Raw genomic sequence first — 20,002 nt, 5'->3', positions numbered from 1 at the left:
ACATGGCGCCACACATAGATGGCAAATAGCTTTGCATTAGCTCATCATAATCAGTACTACCTTCATAAAAATATTTTACACACATCATATGTGTCCATTAAAATCTATGCAAGAATCGGTGTCACCAGTACTTGAAAATGTGAATACTCCATACATACATTCGGTATGCTCCACTAGAAATGACAACACAATATACAGAAAATAAGGCACTTACTTTGATAGGAACGCACACACGTCCAAAGTTCTTATTTGTAAGGAAAACAACAATGAAGGCAATGCGAGCACCAGCCAGAAAATGTGCCAGGGGGGGGAAGTTTGTGCAAGACTGCACAAATGTCTGCATACTTGATCTGCGGAAACACTGGGGAAGTGCTTGGCCTCTACTTGAAGAGAGAAGTTTGTCCTGCTCAGTAAAGCCTTAAACATAAATTGTCCGCAACAGTAAAATGGGCTACTTCTATGTGAATTAATGAGGAGACGGAACACACTTCAATTCAAAATGTTGTTAGAAAATAAAACTTGAAACTAATTTGAAATGGACACATTTAAGCATAGCCTATAAATAATTAGCAGGCAGCGTGTCTTGGTTTGAGGACAGCGCGGGTTAACTGTCCTGTTGCGTAGCAATCACATTTTGGAACATTGAGAGCATTCTGAAATCACGCGCATAAAAAGAAACTCACGTGAAAAGGTTAATCTGTGTGCCCGGGAAACCACCCCTTAATGTTATTACTGTGGAAGTCTCTCAGTGCTCCAGCAGGTGTGCAAAATCAGATGAGCTCTCTCCTCCCTTCTTCCTTCCTTCCTTCCCTCTCCTTCCTCCTCTCCTCCCTCACTTTTCTCTCCTCCCGCCTTCACAATCACCAGACACAGAGCTGATCCCATTCATCAATGTCAGCAGGCAGGAGCTCCAGGGTTTGGTCTGCAAAACTGCAGAGAATCACCTTAGGGAGTCATAGACCCAAAGGCTCTATTCCAAAAGACTGTCCCAAACCAGGTCTGGGTAACATTGCATACCACACCTGGGATCATATTATCCACTCATTTCAGACTCTAACCATTGTCAAGCAATTTTCCATTTTTCAATTATGAACATGGCACATGCACAGTGTCTTACAAAATTCCTTAAATTAATATTTCAAGTCTCTGGCAACCTATGGTCGAAAATGTATGATATCCTCTTTTTAGCTCTGGCTCGGGATCAAAGCGTAGGGAGACAATTCTGATCTCTATCTGGGTGAAAAGGCTCTGGGTCCATTTGTTGATTGAGTTGGGCTTTAATGAACCCCAGCAATAGCCTGACTCGTCTCTGTGTCTTTGGCCCAGCTCTTTGCCTTGAACTCTGACTGCCACATCTGTAACCCCTCTCTGTGGCCTGAGCAGACCCATAGTTCAATTCAGATGTACTATCCACTGTGCTCTCATAGCCACGTGTTCATGTTGAGACCTCTATTACTGAACGCATCATAGATTCAGCATGAACTCGCTTTCGTAAATGGTTCTACATCATTTAATGAGTTAAAAATGAGATCAGAAGTGACAGAAAAGTAACCATGCAGTATGACCAGGCTAAACCAAAATTGTTCCACGTTAAATAGGTTCAACAAGGTCAGTTCAGTGGAGTCACATTGTTTACAGGTAAACTGTATTCCATAGAAGAGCTCAGTCAGCGCCGGTACAGCACGTCGAACATCTGTGTCCTGTATGCATGGTCTCAGGTTCAATATGAGTATCCCATTGAACTGATGGAAGCCAGATTGATCCATATCTTGGCCTCTGAGAGTAACAGCTTTTCTCAGCCACTGACGTCACTGTCTTATCTGTCTGTGGTTACACAGTCAGCTGGAAACCCCCACTGAGAAGAGATCCTTTCTTTCGCTCTCGTTTCTTACATTTTTCTCTCTCAGGCAAGAGAATCATTTTCTCTCTTTGCGTGATACATTTCTTTAACATTTTAGTCATTCATTTAACAGACGCTCTCATCCAGAGCAACTTACAGTAAGTAGCGAGTGCATGCATTTTCATACTTTTTCATACTGATGATCTGCCGTAGGACATAAATGTACATTTTGTCATAAGCAAAACGTGTTTGCGACAACATATGTTACATTGCCAGCCTCTGTCATTAACCAGTCATTAAAGCCCCGGTTACTCCTTAGCCCAATAAACAGTATCGTTCCTTGAATGATGCCTTGAGGAACACCAGACACTGATAAAGCCCAGTGGTACATAACGCTGCGTGTGTGTGTGCACAATGACCAAAGAGACATCTAAGGTCACTTAAAGGCAGCGCTTCTGAGTCCATTCTCATTACGATTCTTCATTAGCCCTCTGATAGTGATCTCTGTTTCAATCAATTCCTATTCTCAAACATCCTCACTCCGCATATTCTATAATGAAGCATTAACATGTTTCCATCTCTGTAGTTTGGCTCGGAATGAACTGCCACCTTCGGTGTGATATCACAGATTTTTGCTGAATATCAATGAGACCTACAGTATGTGCTCACTTCGACTTGTCTGTTATTTATATATCTTTGTATTATTTATTTGCAGAATTAGGGAGAAACATCTCCACAAATTCTGTCACCACCTTAACAGCTCTCTGCCCAGCCCTCTCAGGTGTCTGACTGTCTGCGCCTCTCAATGATTCAGTTTCATGAATCTACTACAATTAATTTATCTAAAGCTCCAGACCAAATCCCTCTAACAGGCTGAGGAAATAATTACCTTGATGGCAAGGAGAACATGTACTACATGGATTCCTGCATCACTGTTGCAATATCAATACATGACTTCATGATTTAATAGAAACAGTTGAACAACTACCCATGAGGCCCTCCAGGTGGTTTAATAAGCAGAATTCTGTCATTTCCTGCGGGAGAGAGAGAAATCTAGCTGAATGAAGAGAACCATGCAGGAGCCTGAGAGCATTGAGTTGAGGAAATTGCCACTTAGGTATAATGGAATAGTCATCTGGGTTGACCTTCATGTTGCAGTGAGTGGAGGGATCTGCTCCCTCATTTTAGAGAAATTGCAAAGATGAATGTATGCATTTATAGGAACATACAGCAGTCACTGGGAGGAACACATGTCTGTCTGTCTCTCTCTCTCTATCTCTTTCTCTCTCTGTCTCTGCCTGTTAATATTGGAGCACGATTGAAACATATCAACCCCTCACAATAGAGTGACTGCCTTTAAAAACCAACAAATCCCTTTGAAAACTGTAGCATCAATTCGATTCAGAAACCACTATTCCAGTGTCAAAATGTAAATAGGATCATTTGGGTCATGAAGTCAGTCTCGTCTAAAACGGAGTTTAGAACATCCGTGCGTCATAACGGGTAATTGAAGGTTGGTTTTTGATTTGACGATGTCCATTTGCCCGCTAACATGCATGGGTAACAGCTGTGATTGCTCTCTATCCAATAGCATAGGCAGTGATACAGACCTGCCCAGCAGCTCCGACTTTGGTTCCATAAGACAACACGTCGCACATTTTTTTACTTGACAAATACTGCACCAAACGCCTTTGTTAGATGTAAAATTGTCGGTTTACTTATTTCATTTTAATTTCTCTAAAGATAAATCACATCCAGTCTATAGTAGGGAGTTTTAGTTCGCAACTTGACAATATTATACATAGTTTAGCGCATAAAATGTGGTAATTAACTAGAATGACCATAATCCATTGCACATCTACTTGTCCAGTCTTTCTTTTATGCCTGCTACAGAAGAGACAAGAGAATGTTGCTTAGTGAGGTATCTCTACCTGAAAATACATGATCTACGTGATTGCTAGTCAGTATTCAGCAGTCCTAAAAGTATGCCTTATTTACTTTGAAGAACTCCTAATAGTTATTTTGTCAGAGAGCATAGGCAGCAGTTCTACAGAGATGAGATGATGACTTGGAATGAAATAATAAAGTCAGCAAATTAAACAAATGTAATATACACAACAACTGAAATATTTTATTAAAGTCAAGTAATGTGAATAAATGAGGGTTAATAAGTGATCAGAAGTAATGGGCAGTCACTACTACCATCATGGGACTTTATTAACTATTTTATTCTGTGTTACAGCATTCAACCCACATAATGCATAGCGCATTTAATGTTTAAAAAAAAATATTTAAATCAAAAACCGTGATGTAATTTCTTTTTTTTTATAGAACCGACCTAATCGCTCAGCACTTACAAACAGAAAAACACACATGCCAGTCAACGTGTCCATTGGCTCTTTAAAGCCATGTTTCACATTTGCTGGGCTATACCTCTACAAGCATATATGTTATTGCAAGCTACTTCATTTGGATTCTGTCATTAAAGCCATGCTCATCCTCAGAGTAATTACAGACATCTGTCCTAATGGTACACAGTAACACAGTGTTCTCTCCCGTTCCTCGTCGCCTTGCAACTATCCTGCTTAGGAGACTTGGGCCTTCGTCCTAAATGGCACCTTATTCCCTAGATAGTGCACTATTTTTGACCAGAGCCCGATGGGCCTTAGTCATAAGTGGTGCACTATAAAGGGATGAGGGTGCCATTTGGAACGCAACCCTAGAATTGCAACGGCAGACCGGGCTTGTTTTACGACCAGCAAATTCAATCATAGAGAGTGATTCTGATTTTTTTTAATGGGAGCTATGCTATTTGTTTGTTTTCGAGGCAGGAACTTTAGTAAGACAAGTTGCTCCCATGATAAAGAAACTCATTTTAACTCATGTTCTTAACCAGAGCAGCTACAGCACATCAACTTGTTTGTTTTATACTGTAAGCATAGTCCTATATGCTTTCAAAGAACAATAAGGTATAGAAATATAAGGATTTGTCATTGGGGTGTCGGCACTCAGCACAGTGGTTCTATTGTTTGTTGAAGAAATACTTGTTTCAGTTTTGGAATGGGTAGGGAACAACAAGACAAGTTATTCAGATGAGAGTTGAGACTATCAAAGAGACCCCCAGTTTAAATTCATTCCTAATCGCTCTCTTTCTCCCCTATACTGTAAAGGGAGATACCTAGTCAGTGTCTCTGAAATATGCCTTCCACATTTAACCCAACCCCTGTGAAACAGAGAGGTGCAGGGGGCTGCCTTAATCGACATCCTCGTCTTCGGCGCCCGAGGAACAGTGGTTTAACTGCCTTGCTCAGGGGCAGAACGACAGATTTTTACCTTGTCAGCTTGGGGATTCGATCCAGCAACCTTTCGGTTACTGACCCAAAGCTCTAACCACTAGGCTATCTGCCGTACGAACACACATTGTTATTGTAGACAATACATGTTAAATGACTCAGGTTTTAAAGAAATGTGTTCGTATTACTCACTCACGTCATCTCAATAGCAGCGACATCAGCATGCTCATTACCTGCATGTTGTGCACAGGGCCTCTGGAGGACAAACCTCTTACATCATGGTCGTCTATGTTTCATTTGAATGAATAACATTATGGCCTTGCATTGGAAAATCTATGAATTCCAGATACATTTCATGTTGAACAGGTCTGTATGGCCTCTACAGTGGCGTCATTGCTTAGAGCCTATATAATGCCTTTTGAAGGTGAATTTATACTAGTGGAACAACAGGATTTGTCATAGAGACCCATGATTAATGCCAAGTGGATCTTGAACGTAATGAGCCACTGAATCTGATTCTGTGTCAGAGCGAATGAAGGAAATGACTCGCTGCACACTAGACTGGCATTTCCTACCAATCAAAGGAGCTCAGCGAGGCCCGTCTTATATAAGACAGCAAGGAGACTTCGAATGTTATATTTCCTAAGCGCAGGAGACTGGGTGTTGTTGTTTCCTGAAAATGCAACTGCTCGGTTTTCAACTTGATTCTCCTCTAAAGGGAAGACGGCGTAGTGAACGATGTCAAAACAGTCTAACCTTTCTCTTGTCCTTTGTGTTGTCCGTTAAGACACCTCACATCCTCCTCCAATCCGTGGAAATGGCTGGAGAGAAATAGAGGCATGTAGGTCTGAAGAGGAGTGCGCTGTAATGGCATCCAGGGTGTATGTGTGGGGGAGGGGGGTTCGGTCGCCATTAGAGGGGATGATGCCCTGCTTCTGGTATGAGTCATGTGACCTCTCTTGTCATGAGTGTGGTGCTCTCAGCTTTGTTTCGTGCTCAGAGAGAGAGAGAGAGAGAGAGAGAGAGAGCCCGGGGGCTGTTGGTGTGGAGCCCTCCCCATTTCCCCCTCCTCTCCCTCCTGTCAGTTCCCTCTCTGCATATGGCTCCTCAGAGACACAGAGAGAGAGGAGACATCACAGAGCCCATCATGATGCTGTCATCGCCCCCTCTCCTTCAGAGCCCCCTAAGCTGTAGCACATCTTACTGCCATGTCGTAGGTGTATGAAACCATCCACTGTTTTGTCATACACAAGAAAAAATGATTGCTGTAAGTAGCTCCTTTGTGTACTGTACTGTATGCACATGATGCACTGTAGTAACACATACTATACTGTAGTAGCACATACTATACTGTAGTAGCACATACTGTACTGTAGTAGCACATACTATACTGTAGTAGCACATACTGTACTGTAGTAGCACATACTATACTGTAGTAGCACATCCTATACTGTAGTAGCATATACTATACTGTAGTAGCACATACTGTATTGTAGTAGCACATACTATACTGTAGTAGCACATCCTATACTGTAGTAGCATATGCTATACTGTAATAGCACATACTGTATTGTAGTCGCACATACTATACTGTAGTAGCACATACTATACTGTAGTAGCACATACTATACTGTATTGTAGTAGCACATACTGTACTGTAGTAGCACATACTATACTGTAGTAGCACATACTATCCTGTAGTAGCACATACTGTACTGTAGTAGCACATACTATACTGTAGTAGCATATACTATACTGTAGTAGCACATACTGTATTGTAGTAGCACATACAATACTGTAGTAGCACATACTATACTGTAGTAGCACATACTATACTGTAGAAACACATACTGTATTGTAGTAGTAGCACATACTATACTGTAGTAGCACATACTGTATTGTAGTAGCACATACTGTATTGTAGTAACACATACTATACTGTAGTAGCACATACTGTATTGTAGTAGCACATGCTATACTGTAGTAGCGCATACTGTATTGTAGTAGCACATACTATACTGTAGTAGCACATACTGTATTGTAGTAACACATGCTATACTGTAGTAGCACATACTGTATTGTAGTAGCACATGCTATACTGTAGTAGCACATACTGTATTGTAGTAGCACATACTATACTGTAGTAGCACATACTATACTGTAGTAGCACATACTGTATTGTAGTAGCACATACTATGCTGTAGTAGCACATACTATACTGTAGTAGCACATACTATACTGTATTGTAGTAGCACATACTGTACTGTAGTAGCACATACTGTACTGTAGTAGCACATACTATCCTGTAGTAGCACATACTGTACTGTAGTAGCACATACTATACTGTAGTAGCACATACTGTATTGTAGTAGCACATACTATGCTGTAGTAGCACATACTATACTGTAGTAGCACATACTATACTGTATTGTAGTAGCACATACTGTACTGTAGTAGCACATACTGTACTGTAGTAGCACATACTGTCCTGTAGTAGCACATACTGTACTGTAGTAGCACATACTATACTGTAGTAGCACATACTGTATTGTAGTAGCACATACTATGCTGTAGTAGCACATACTATACTGTAGTAGCACATACTGTATTGTAGTAACACATACTGTACTGTAGTAACACATACTGTACTGTAGTAATACATACTGTACTGTAGTAATACATACTGTACTGTAGTAGCACATTGCATTGTGCGTGCTTGTGTACGTACATGCGTGCGTATGTACATTGTGTATGTACGTGTGTATGTGCATGCGTGTATATACATTGTAGTTCGAAATTATTGACACCCTTGATAAAGATGAGCAATAATGACTCTATAAAATACATAATTAAAATACTGAGCTTTATTGTATTTTATACTAGTACAATTGCTCAGAGAATGATATTATTTTTTACATGTTTTTTTCTCATAAAGGTAGGGGTCAAAATTATTAGCACCTAAAGATTCATATAAATAAACTAGTCAACATTTTAATATTTGGTCCCATATTCCTAGCAAGCAATGACTACATCAAGGTTGTGACTAGTTGGATGCATTTGTAGTTTGTTTTGGCGGTGTTTCGGATTATGTTTTGCCCAATAGGAACTGAAGAATAAACGATGTATTGTGTCATTTTGGAGTTATTGTAATTCAGAAAATAACATGTTTCTGAACACTTACATTAATGTGGATGCTACCATGATTATGGAAATCATGAATTAATCGGGGTCAAAGATCATACCCCCAAGACATGCCAACCTCTCACCATCACCAATAACATGGGAGGTTAGAATGTCTTGGAGGTATGATCTTTGACCCTCTGTAACTTTCTCACTCAGAATTATTGTATTATTGCTCATCTTTATCAAGGACGTCAATCATGCCTATCAATCATGTACAGAACATGTAATGTTTCAACCGTGATGTGTGAAGTGTAGAGCTGAGAACTGACTCCTCTCCAGCCTCATTAGTGTTAATCAGTGCCACTCAGATCAGTGTTAGTGCTTCAGGAGAATGGAGTTGTGGTAAGCCCCTGGAGTCAACCTGTTGACGGGTGTCGGAAATGCATCGCCACGCGACTGCGCTTTTTGATCTGTGCAGGAGTGTTAGTTACAAAGCCGGTTAGCAGCGTCGGTTTGCTGCGTCGGTTAGCTGCGTCGGTTAGTGAAAAGGGCTACAGTTGAAAAAAATGAACCTTGAAAAAAGAAAAAGAGCTTTGCATCCCTCAGCAATTCGAATCAGAACGCGACCATAACCAGCAATTTTGTGGTGCGTGCGGGTGTGTGTGTGTGTGTGTGTATTTTCCTTTCCCCACTGCGAAACAGACGTCTGAAATCGAAGCAAGGCGAATGCCCATTCCAGGGTTAGAAATAGCATGTTTGAATTGTTATGAACCTTGCAACCACATCTGGAAACATTATTCTTGGAAGACAGATCATTATCCTGCCAAGCCAACTGAGAAATGTTTGGTGGAAATAAAAAAACAAAACAATAATTAGTGCTGACCACTCAGACAACCACTGTAAATGTCTGGACAGGGGTTCCCCGCATGGAAAACATATGATATCCTGGCCTGGAATGATCTCTGGTATAGTAACAGTTTGTTTTTATACCTGGAGAGGTAAGAGCCAGAACTCTATCCCTCAGGTAGTTGATGACTACGTAGTGTGGGCTGTAGTAGAACCTGGACATGCATGCCATTTCACTACCCTTGCAGTGCAGCAGAGTAGCGTTCTCCTCCGATTGAGGACCAGAGTGTCCGGTCGGTCAGACCATGGTGTCAAGCTGGTTGAGAAGACAAGGCAGCCACCACAGCCCGCCCAGGTCCACGTCCATTTACAAGACAGGATTCCCATTTTCAACAGAGACATTTCAATTTGCAAGGGGAGAAGTCTCCATTCTCACCAGTAATGTCGTCCCCCCCCTATGGCGAGGCGGTGCGTTAGAGTCGTGTTACCGACTGTTGTAGTCGTGTTGTATTTGCCTGTCTGAGTGAGAGCCAAGACTGCTTCAAATGTGGCACAGTGTCAGAAGGTTAAGGATTGCGCGGTCTGGCCGGGTCACAAGGGACTCAGTTTAATATGACTGATCGTACATGTACACAAAGTGGTCTGTCTTCCACGTGAAGAACACAGGAACGAAGTAGGGGCTGTCGGGTAAGCAAACTCAGGGGATGAAAGAGTCATATGACTTCTCTGCGGAAAGATAGTTTCATGCCTATCAATCACCAGGGGGTGAGCAGAGGGGAAAGTCAGGCTAGCACTGACTTCATGCAAATGCGCAGCCGCTTCCCGTGACTATAACTATATAGTCACGCAGTAGTTCTGATTTCGTCATGTTTTAAGCTTTACGTTAGTGGCAAGCGCTGCGGAATTGAAGAGTCAAACGTGCCGTTGTCTGAGTGCAAAAATATCCCCTTTTGCAGATTCTCACTGCACGGTGTATGCAGACAACTGATAACATCAGAACGCATGTGAATAGCTTGACCGTATGCATTTCTTCCCTGCCAAATCTCAGCCTTCTGATGGCTTAAAGCAACACGAACAACTGCATTCCCTCACACAGTTTACACAGTGGCGGTGAGGAGGCTGGAGTTGTGTTTGTGTAGCGGGTGTTCGTTCCTCTTCCTGTCGGTACTCGTGTTACTCTGTGCTGAGTGTGCTCGAGTGCCACTCATAGTCGCTATCCCTCCCAACCTGGATAGATTACCAGCATGTGGCCTTTCCTTCTTACTGCCTGTGTGAAAGGACGACACCCTTGACACTACGCCTTCTGTTGTGCTATGTCAGTGTCTGTGTGCAGTGAGGTATGCAAGCCGTTTTTCTGTTTGCGCTGTGGCGTGTGTGTGTATGTGCGTGCGTGGCGTGCTTGCATGCGTGCGTGTGTTTGCTTGGGAGTATGAGGAGGTCAGGATTGGGTTGTGTGTGGGGTTGTCTACAGGAGTCTACGTGGAGGTGTGTGTGTGTGGACGGGGGAGGATTGTATTACTGCTTGTGTGTTTGCATGCACGGGTGTATATGAGTGGGAATGTGTTAGGTGCATGTGACTCGAGTGTGTGTGTGTGTGTGTGTGTGTGTGTGTGTGTGCATATTTGTTGATGCTATACCAGGGAAGGGGGAAGTGAGAGAGTAGAGCTGAATGCTGAGCTAAGCGGAGGCGGTTTAATCTGGTCGTGGTGCATGTGTTGAATCATGGGATTGACTGTGTTTGGGGCTGGTGGGGTGGGATGAGGCTGTGCAAGGAGAGGGCCACTGATGTCAGCCCTGCAGTATGCGCAAGCTCACCGACAGGACCCGCCGCATTATGCTGAAAGCTGACCCCCCCCCCCCCGTTGTGCTTCTATTTCCAGGGCGTGAGCGGAATGTCCGTGGATGAGAAGCCTGAAGCCCCCATGTACGTGTATGAGTCGACGGTTCATTGTACCAATATCCTCCTGTGCCTGAACGACCAGCGGAAGCAGGATATCCTGTGCGATGTGACTGTCCTGGTGGAGGGCAAGGAGTTCCGCGGCCACAGGGCCGTGCTGGCCGCCTGCTCAGAGTACTTCTCGCAGGCTCTGGTTCAACAGGCCGAGAATGGCTTGTTCCTCAGCCTACCTCGAGAGGTACGTATCTACTGTATAAAAAAAAAACCTGTGCGTTCAGAAGAACCCATTTTATCACTAGTCACTTGATAACTTCTCATTCCAATACTGAAACTCACTTTGCCGTGAACGGTGTCAAGGGGAATGGTATCGAGATGAATGGTGTCAGCCAGGCAGGAAACAAGATAACATACGTGTTTTAATTGAATCTGTGAGGTCTAGTAGCTGAAGGCGAGAGAGTGAGATAGGGAGGTGTGCTAGCGACGGTGCTAGTAGATAATGTAATAATGAGCCATGATTAGCAATTATCACCTTTCCCTCAGCTCACTGCTCTCTTCAGCTCCTCAGCTTTCTGTCGCAGGTAGAGTCCTCTCCCTCACACCGCCAACACTCTGCTTCCTCTTCCCAGCACCCCTGTCGTTCCAGCCTCCAGTCATTCACTCATAGATGTGTCATAGAGTGATTCAAGTTCTCCACAGATGTATTTATTTAACACACTTACACGTCACATACCGTACAAACATGCGGTGCTTGGGAGTGGCGCACACGCCACATGTTTATAGCATGAACGCCTGTCAAAAGGCTTCTGCTGTTGCCGCGCTCGCGAGAAAATAAGTCGTTGTCACTTGATCTCCGCGGAGATCTCTCCTGAAAGATCAATCCGTTCCTGTCTCATGTACAATGGGCATCATGTGTTTGAGTGAGTTACTATCAGTTACTCCTGGGAATGGCTCCGCGACAATCACCGCCGCAGAATCCCTTTCATTCACACTTTCTGCGTTATGCATAATGCATGAGCAGCTGTGTATTTCAGGTGTGAGCGTGTGTGGAAAGTGACATGTTTCTGAAAGAGCCTGTGTCTTTGATGTCCATGGGCCCTGGTTGAAAGTAGTGCACTATATAGGGAAGAGGGTGCCATTTGGGACACACGCAATATTTCTCTCACACTGTCCCTGTCTAGACGGGTCACTGTCCCAACGTGTAGGGAAGGTCATTTCATGGATGTCATCAATCAAGTTTTAAGGTCCTCTGTCACCCGCGTCTTTGTGGTCCGTGACTCACAGGCGCTGACACATTTGTGTCCGTTCCGCTGCGATTGCCTTATGACCACTCTCGCCCCACCGATTTGTGTCGGCAACAATGCAGTAGCGACCAACCTTTAGCTCACTAGGCCGCCTTGATACTGGTGGGCATGGCTGCAGTCAGAGCGATCGAGAGGGGCTGTGTTCCCCAGCACTACCGAAGGCTGCCACCTATGTGAAACAAAGGGCAACTCACCGAGGAGGCCTTGATGAACACCACCGACAGAGAGACAGAGAGAGAGAGAGAGAGAGAGAGAGAGAGAGAGAGAGAGAGAAGAAAACACACTGCAGATGAAATGTGAAACAAAGACCATTGCGGGGGCTATGACGCTATCCTCTCCTCCCCCGAACTGTATCATTCCTCGCTCCTCCCAGATGACCTTGTCAGTCCGAAGTCGCCGGGGCTGCAACCGGTTAGTGACCTCATCATCCATTTAATGTCATAGCCGTTTCAGAGAGAGAGAGAGACGGGGCCCGTTCTTCAAGGTCTTTGTTCGTGATCAGATCACGAAAGTAGAACAATCAGGTCTTGTCTCCTTTAAGTCCTTAGCCAAGCAAGAGCAAACAAACAGAGGACAGTTGGTTTGCATTGGATGATAGAAGGCTACATTCACAGAGTCACATTAGAGCATTCCTCCACATCACAGAACAGGGCCAGAACAAATGGCTATTCATAGACGGACCAGTATGATGTAATATGAGATCGAATGAAGGAGAGGCGTTTCAGAGAGTGCCCCCCGCTGGAGGAGAGCGGTCATCACGCCACGGCGGGCAGCAGCGCGGCGACGGAGCGAGTTCGCGTCGATCAGTTCAGAGCTGCTCTCCTACATGATGTAAGTGTAATGTCTGACTGGATCCCCGCTCGCACCATCTCACTGGAGCCCGGCTGGGAGGGTGTCAGTTTGACCTACTTGTCCGCACGTCCCCTTGGTTTCCCTATCGAAAATATCCTCATAGAAAATATACAGCGACCGATGAAATATATTTGTGAGCAATTCCATGCCTACTACTGTAGGGGTGATTTGATTATTATTAGTGCATTTGCATTAGGTTTCTAATGCACTGAATAATTGCACGGGATGCGGGCGCAGGATTTGATAATGAAATCAATTCAATTCAAATATTCATTCATACACAGGCAAGCCGATTGACTTGCTCCATGCGTCTTATGCACATTCCTTTTTCACCACAGTATGGGAAAGCAGCTCTGACCAGGGTGAATAGACTGGAGAAGATTGATTGCAGATCCAGACTGCTGGAGGAGGGAGGGGGGCGGAAGGAGGGAGGGAGGGAGGGGGGCGGAAGGAGGGAGGAGGGCGGCCCCTTGCTGGACTGGTAGCCGCCTCTGGCCTCTGGTTTACTCAGCATGCATCGGGAGGGGTACCTTATACTGTATGCAGTCCACTGCTTTTCACCAGGGCCAATAGGGGTCTGGTTCAAAAGCAGTGGACTATGTAGGGAATAGGGTGACATTAAGGACGTACAGTACCTTCCCTGTGATTCAACAGAGGGGCAGATGGTTGAACGCTCCAACTGCCTCCTGTTTGTCAGTTCCCTCAGTCATGACTCAGACCCATTGGTGCGTATTGTTTAACTCCCTCATCAAGAAAAACTCAAAAAATACAACCCCAGACACACTGCTTCGATTGCAGTGATTTGGCAGCCTGTAATAAGTGTCATTCTGAGCCCTGGTGAAGTGGGTTGGGAGGGAATGGCGGATGAGTGGCTGATGAGACAGGGAAATGTAATGTGCCTCGAGAGGTTTAGGGTCGGTGAGTGACATCCCCCAAACACCATCCTCCCTCCACAGACACCTGATGGGGTCGGGACCTGCAGAAGCCCGGCTAACTAATCGGAGGGACTCAGGGTGAGGTGGAAGCAGAGCAGCAACAGCATGGCTTTACACAAACAGGGAGCCTAAGCAGGAGACTATCACACGTTTACAGCTTATTAGACAGATGGCGGGAGCCGGGCGCGTATCTCCAACTCAGTCTTCCCCCTACTGACAGTGGGGGAGGGGTGGGAGAAGAGAGGAGGAGAGGGGAGTGAGAACAGGAAGAGAGAAGAACGAGTACGCTAGCGATACCCCCTGGTGTAACTGCTGGTGCTAATGCCAAGCCCCCCCTGGTTGTGGCAGGGGGTCTCCTCTCCGCCAGCACAAGGGCACAGCGCTCAGCGCTAAGCTGACAGTAAGGATACAGGCTCTTTGTCTGCCGTTTGAGCAGGCTGCTCTGAGAAGCACCTTGAGCAGCTTATGTTTCCCTCCCAGCCTACTAGCCAGCCAGTCAGTCAGTCAACCAGCCAGCCAGTCAGTCCGGGACACCCGGTGAGAGCCTGCGGAGTGATCCCTGTGTGTTTATAGTAGCTGGATTTAACCCATGAGACCCAGACAATTAACCACTGGCTGCGCTGTATCTTCAATGTCTCATCTCAGACGCAGGGTGTCTCAAACGGGGGACGGCGGTAATGTCCTGCAGTTAGCCAGTTTGTATAGGAACAAAGCAGGATAGAGTGCAGCATCCTGAAGAATAAAGACAGGCACACTGTGTGAAGTCAGAGCTGAGCGTACTCCTTGCAAAGCTGCAGGGTCATGTCCTCCCCAATGTCTCACCATGGACAGTAAACTACAAGAGGATTAAGCAGTGCAGTGTTTGATTTAATCCACACTGTCAAGGGAGGTTTACTGGGGGTGGCAGGTAGCCTAGTGGTTAAAGCGTTGGTCTAGTAACTGAAAGGTTGCAAGATTGAATCCCCGAGCTGACAAGGTAAAAATCTGTCGTTCGGCCCCTGAACAAGGCAGTTAACCCACTTTTCCTAGGCCATCATTGAAAATAAGAGTTTGTTCTTAACTGACTTGCCTAGTTAAATAAAGGTCAAATAAAACTCCAAGGTTACGGCTAAGCTGTAGCTAGACGTCGCGGTGTGTCCCAGTGTGGAAAAGCATGGTGTTCCTTTCCATCACGGATGAGACATTATTACATATACATTTTAGTCATTTAGCAGACACTCTTATCCAGAGCGACTTACAGTAGTGAATGCATTTATTTTTTGTATTTTTTTTTTTTTTGTACTGGCCCCCCGTGGGAATCGAACCCACAACCCTGGCGTTGCACACACCATGCTGGCGTTGCAAACACCATGCTCTACCAACTGAGCCACAGGGAAGGCCTTCGTTCACATTAGCCGTCAAATTGACTTTATATGACTTGTATTTCCCTGCTGTTATTGGCACAGTAGCCTAAATGGATTCAGAACAGACTGACCAATGGGCTTGGCTCTACTGCAGCAGTTCATTGTCCCTGTTACCCTCCTCCACTCTCTCCCATCCCCATCCTACTACGGTAAATCGCAATGGCAGCCAACCCTCCATGCAAGTATCTCCCTCCATTAGCGCTGTGCTGTGACTCATCGTCGTCGAGGTTACTCGGCAGAGCTGATATTAAAGCATCTAGCGGGTAGACTCTCCAGTGGAGATGGAGTATTTATCTTCGGGCTCGGCGGCGACGGCCGGGGAAGTACTCTATTGTCATGCCATGCAATGTCCTCATTAGGATGCATGACATGCAGGAATTCACTGGAGTCTATTTGCATAAATTAACCATCTCTACTTCAGAGAGGGGTGAAAGGCTGATGTAAGAACAGAGAGATAGACTGGAGGAAGAGGGCGTGTGAGAGCGAGAGCGGGAAAGAGAGACGGGCAGGATAGTATTCCACACTGCCTGTTTATGAAAGGATATTTGAAAAGGACTTCCCAAAAATGGCATGGGAATTGTCAGGGTTCTGTGATGCACTCTTGCTATAATTTCCTTCTCTGTAATGGTATCGCCTCCCCCCGGTCCCCAGACACAGAGTAGGGCCAGATCCACCCAGTCCACAAGCCCACATTAGCATAAATGGCCCAGATCTGTCACCTTGATTAATTTGTCCCTTTGTCTTAACTCATGCAATAAGTGCTGTTAACGGCCTGAAACGCTTCATATGTCAAAGTCGATCCACTAATGACCAGGAAATGCTCATTATATCCTATATCCTTTGCTTTTTGTTCACCCTTTAATTTATTCTAGTGTGGCTTTCTCTCTCTCCCTTTCCCTCTCTCTTTCTCTCCCTCTCTCCCTCTCTTCATTTTCTCTCTTTCTCCCCCTCCGGATCCCTCACGCTTGCCTTCATTGGGCTACTGTGCTGGTTTCATCACTGGAGTAATCACATATGGTGCAGGGCACACATAAAGAGGTGCTCCCGCAGGCAGCAGCTGCTGATACAAGCTGAAAATAGATCCCGGCGACGCTCAGCACTTTTCCCCCAGCCCAGCAGCAGCTCCGTGTCTGTTTGTCAGCAGCCCTGATGCGGCGGGGCCAGCCAAGCCCAGCCGACCAGCCTCATTTAAGCCCAAACCACTTTCAATTTTAAAGACGGCTGGTTGGATCTGCCCTGTTTGTGGGTGTGTCAAAGGAAGGGAGGGGTGGACAGTGCGTGGCGAGGAGGCGCGCTGTCTCTCTCTCTCTCTCTCTCTCTCTCTCTCTTTCCATCTGTCTGCAGGGAGGTGTCTGTGTTCCTGTGTTGTGTGCACGCGTTTGTGCACACTGATGTGCCCGAGCGGTGCTGCAGTGGTATAGTAGAGGTGCTGTGCTCATCAGTAGTGGCGAGTCCAGTCAAAGCCTTTTCCCTCCCACTGTGCACCGTACACACCCACCCACTCACATCACAGCACAGGCACACACGTATTTTCTATAGGAAACATCTGCTTAGTGGAGGAATTTTATAAGATCATTAGTATACATAACAAATGTTGAACAAATGTTGAATTATACTGATACTGTATAATGATTTCACATAGTGTTTTTGGCAGGTTGTCCGTAGTTCAAATGATCATTGAGTTGTTGTGTGGTATAACTGAATGCATACACTGTAAGTTATCTATTCACAGAATAGTGTGTAACATCAGGATACTCTCCCCTACGTGTTTATTTGGACTGTAAAGCTAAAACATTTAATTTGGCTCTATACATTTTTGATTTGAGATGAAATACTTTATATGAGGCGACAGTACAGAATGTCACCTTATATTTGAGGGTATTTTCCATACATATGTTTTACCGTTTAGAAATCAATGCACTTTAGGTATCTAGGCCCCCCATTTGAAGGTGTATTTGGACAAATTCGCTTAGAGTGTAATAAATGAAGTCAAATGTTTTGTATTTGGTCCCATATTCCTAGCATGCAATGACTACATCAAGGTTGTGACTACAAACTTGTTGGATGCATTTGCAGTTTGTTTTGGATGTGTTTCGGATTATGTTGTGCCCAATAGAAATGAATGGTAAATAACGCATTGTATAATTTTGGAGTCACTTTTATTGTAAATAGGAATAGAATTTGTTTCTGAACACTTCTACATTAACGTGGATGCTACCATGATTAAGTGATAATGGTCGACAAGCCGGTGTTTGGAGGATATATTGTCACGGGTGTTGTTAGGTCCGAGACGAAGTCTACGGCAGTCAAACCGTGCCAATATATCCTCCAAACACCGGCTTCGACGGCATTATCACACAACGGGTTACCAACTTATTCAAATTATGATTTACATATATTAAAAACTTTATTTTGATGTATTTATTCATACTATTTCGTCCTTCCACAAGATATAGTCCTGACACAAATCTAGGGTTGCTACCCAAGCTGGCTGGTTGTTCGTTCTATCGGTTCGGTTGCCAGAGATGCGACCCAGTCGTTAAGTCTTTTTGTTCTGTATCTATGGACGCAACCCAGTCGTTCGTTGTAAATGTTCCATTACTGGCTGGCAACGTTCTCATCCCTTGCTTGCTAGCTAGCCAACTATGGCTAATTTATAGTCACATCAAACAGTGCAGCCAGAATAACAACAGTAGCATTTGCATTTGTTTAAGGTGTTTTCTAGTGACATTTATTTAGACACGTCTATAACAATGAGCTAATGAGGCGTGATTTCTCCTGGCATAGAAAACGTGCTCTCTCGTCAGGACACTGTTGTTCAGAGGAGCTAGGCAACAACACAGCTAACACAATCACTTCAAACACTGAAGCTGTAAAGACTGCAAACTATTTGCACTTCGTTTAGTTTTACCTGTTTTCTATCGATATTTCTTTGTATATATCTATAAAAATTATACAGATTCATGATTTTAATTGTCTGAGAAAAGCTGCCCACCTGTATGTCTCATCCAGACTCCCGACACCTTCATTACTATGCAACAGCTGGAGATCAAATTTGAATATTGAAACAATGTTGCAAATGTCATAGAGACAGACAGCAAGGTTTATACAAATCTCTGCTGTTGAAAACAAAATGTTAGTCTAAAAGATATGTGAGATAACGTCTAGATGCTTTTTATAGTGGAGATCAAGTCTATAAATTGCCTGGCTGGGCTGATGAGACAGTGGATTGCGCAGTCAAATGGAACAGAGTAAATAGGCATTTTAACGTCACAGATTTAGCCGTTGGTAACTTGTGGAATAAGTTTTAACCAATCAGCATTCAGGGTTACACCCACCCGTGTAAAATTACGGATAATCGTGAATGAATAGAGAATAAAATGATGAGTGAGAAAGTTACAGAGGCATAACTATCATGCCCCCAAAACATGCTAAACATGCTTTAGGCTAAATCAAAGAAAAGTTTGTTGGTCGCGTACAAAGTTTAGCAGATGTTATAGCGGGTACAGTGAAATGCTTATGTTACTAGCTCCTAAAATGACCAGTGTTTATAGGGCAGCAGTCTCTAAAGTGCAGGGCAGAGTACCGGGTGGTAGCCGGCTAGTGACAGTGTCTAAGGTTCAGGGCAGAGTACCGGGTGGTAGCCGGCTAGTGACAGTGTCTAAGGTTCAGAGCAGGGTACTGGGTGGTAGCCGGCTAGTGACAGTGTCTAAGGTTCAGGGCAGGGTACTGGGTGGTAGCCGGCTAGTGACAGTGTCTAAGGTTCAGGGCAGGGTACTGGGTGGTAGCCGGCTAGTGACAGTGTCTAAGGTTCAGGGCAGGGTACTGGGCAGAGGCCAGCAGGTGGTGATTGTTTAACAGTCTGATGGCCTTGAGATAGAAGCTGTTTTTCAGTCTCTCGGTCCCAGCTTTGATGCACCTGTACTGTCTCCGCTTTCTAGATGGTAGCGGGGTGAACAGGCCATGGCTCGGGTTGCTAAGTTCCTTGATTATGTTCTTGCCCTTCCTGTGACACCGAGTGCTGTAGATGTCCTGGTGGGCAGGCAGTGTGCCCCCAGTGATGTGTTGGAATGACCACACTACCCTCTGGAGATCCCTGCGGTTGCGGGCGGTGCAAATACCGTACCATGCGGTAATACTGTAATTTGTCCACATACTTATGACATCTTCTAATGGGGGGGGCTAAATACATAAAGTGCATTCATTTCTAAACGGTGAAAACCGATATGTATGAAATACCCTCAAATAAAAGGTGACATGTTGTACTGTCGTCTCATATAAAGCATTTAATCTCAAATCCAAAATGTTGGAATATAGAGCCAAATTAAAAGTTTTAGTGTCACTGTCCAAATAAATACGTAGGTGAGTGTATCTAGTGTTATTGTTTGATCAAACCCTTCCCTAACCCGGACAACTTTGCACCGCTCCATGGGTCTCCCGATCGCATCCAGCTGCGACAGAGCCTGGACTCGAACCCAGAATCTCTAGTGGCACAGCTAGCAGTGCCTTAAA

General features: G+C 44.7%; 1 protein-coding gene across 3 annotated transcripts in view; it reads left to right on the top strand.

The window, feature by feature from the left end:
• LOC106607718 (transcription regulator protein BACH2) overlaps positions 1-20,002 on the top strand; it is a 104,148-nt gene that overhangs the window by 65,827 nt on the left and 18,319 nt on the right. For all 3 annotated transcript variants that reach the window (XM_014204974.2, XM_014204973.2, XM_014204975.2), the window contains exon 2: positions 10,983-11,237. In XM_014204974.2, the coding sequence (XP_014060449.1) occupies positions 10,995-11,237 (243 nt within the window). In that variant the 5' untranslated portion in view covers positions 10,983-10,994. The remainder of the gene's footprint in view (positions 1-10,982; positions 11,238-20,002) is intronic.

Source organism: Salmo salar, chromosome ssa06 (assembly GCF_905237065.1).
Source record: "Salmo salar chromosome ssa06, Ssal_v3.1, whole genome shotgun sequence".
In the NCBI taxonomy this organism is placed as follows: domain Eukaryota; kingdom Metazoa; phylum Chordata; class Actinopteri; order Salmoniformes; family Salmonidae; genus Salmo; species Salmo salar.
Note: the sequence above shows the minus strand (reverse complement) of the source record. Positions and strands in the feature narration are given on the sequence as shown.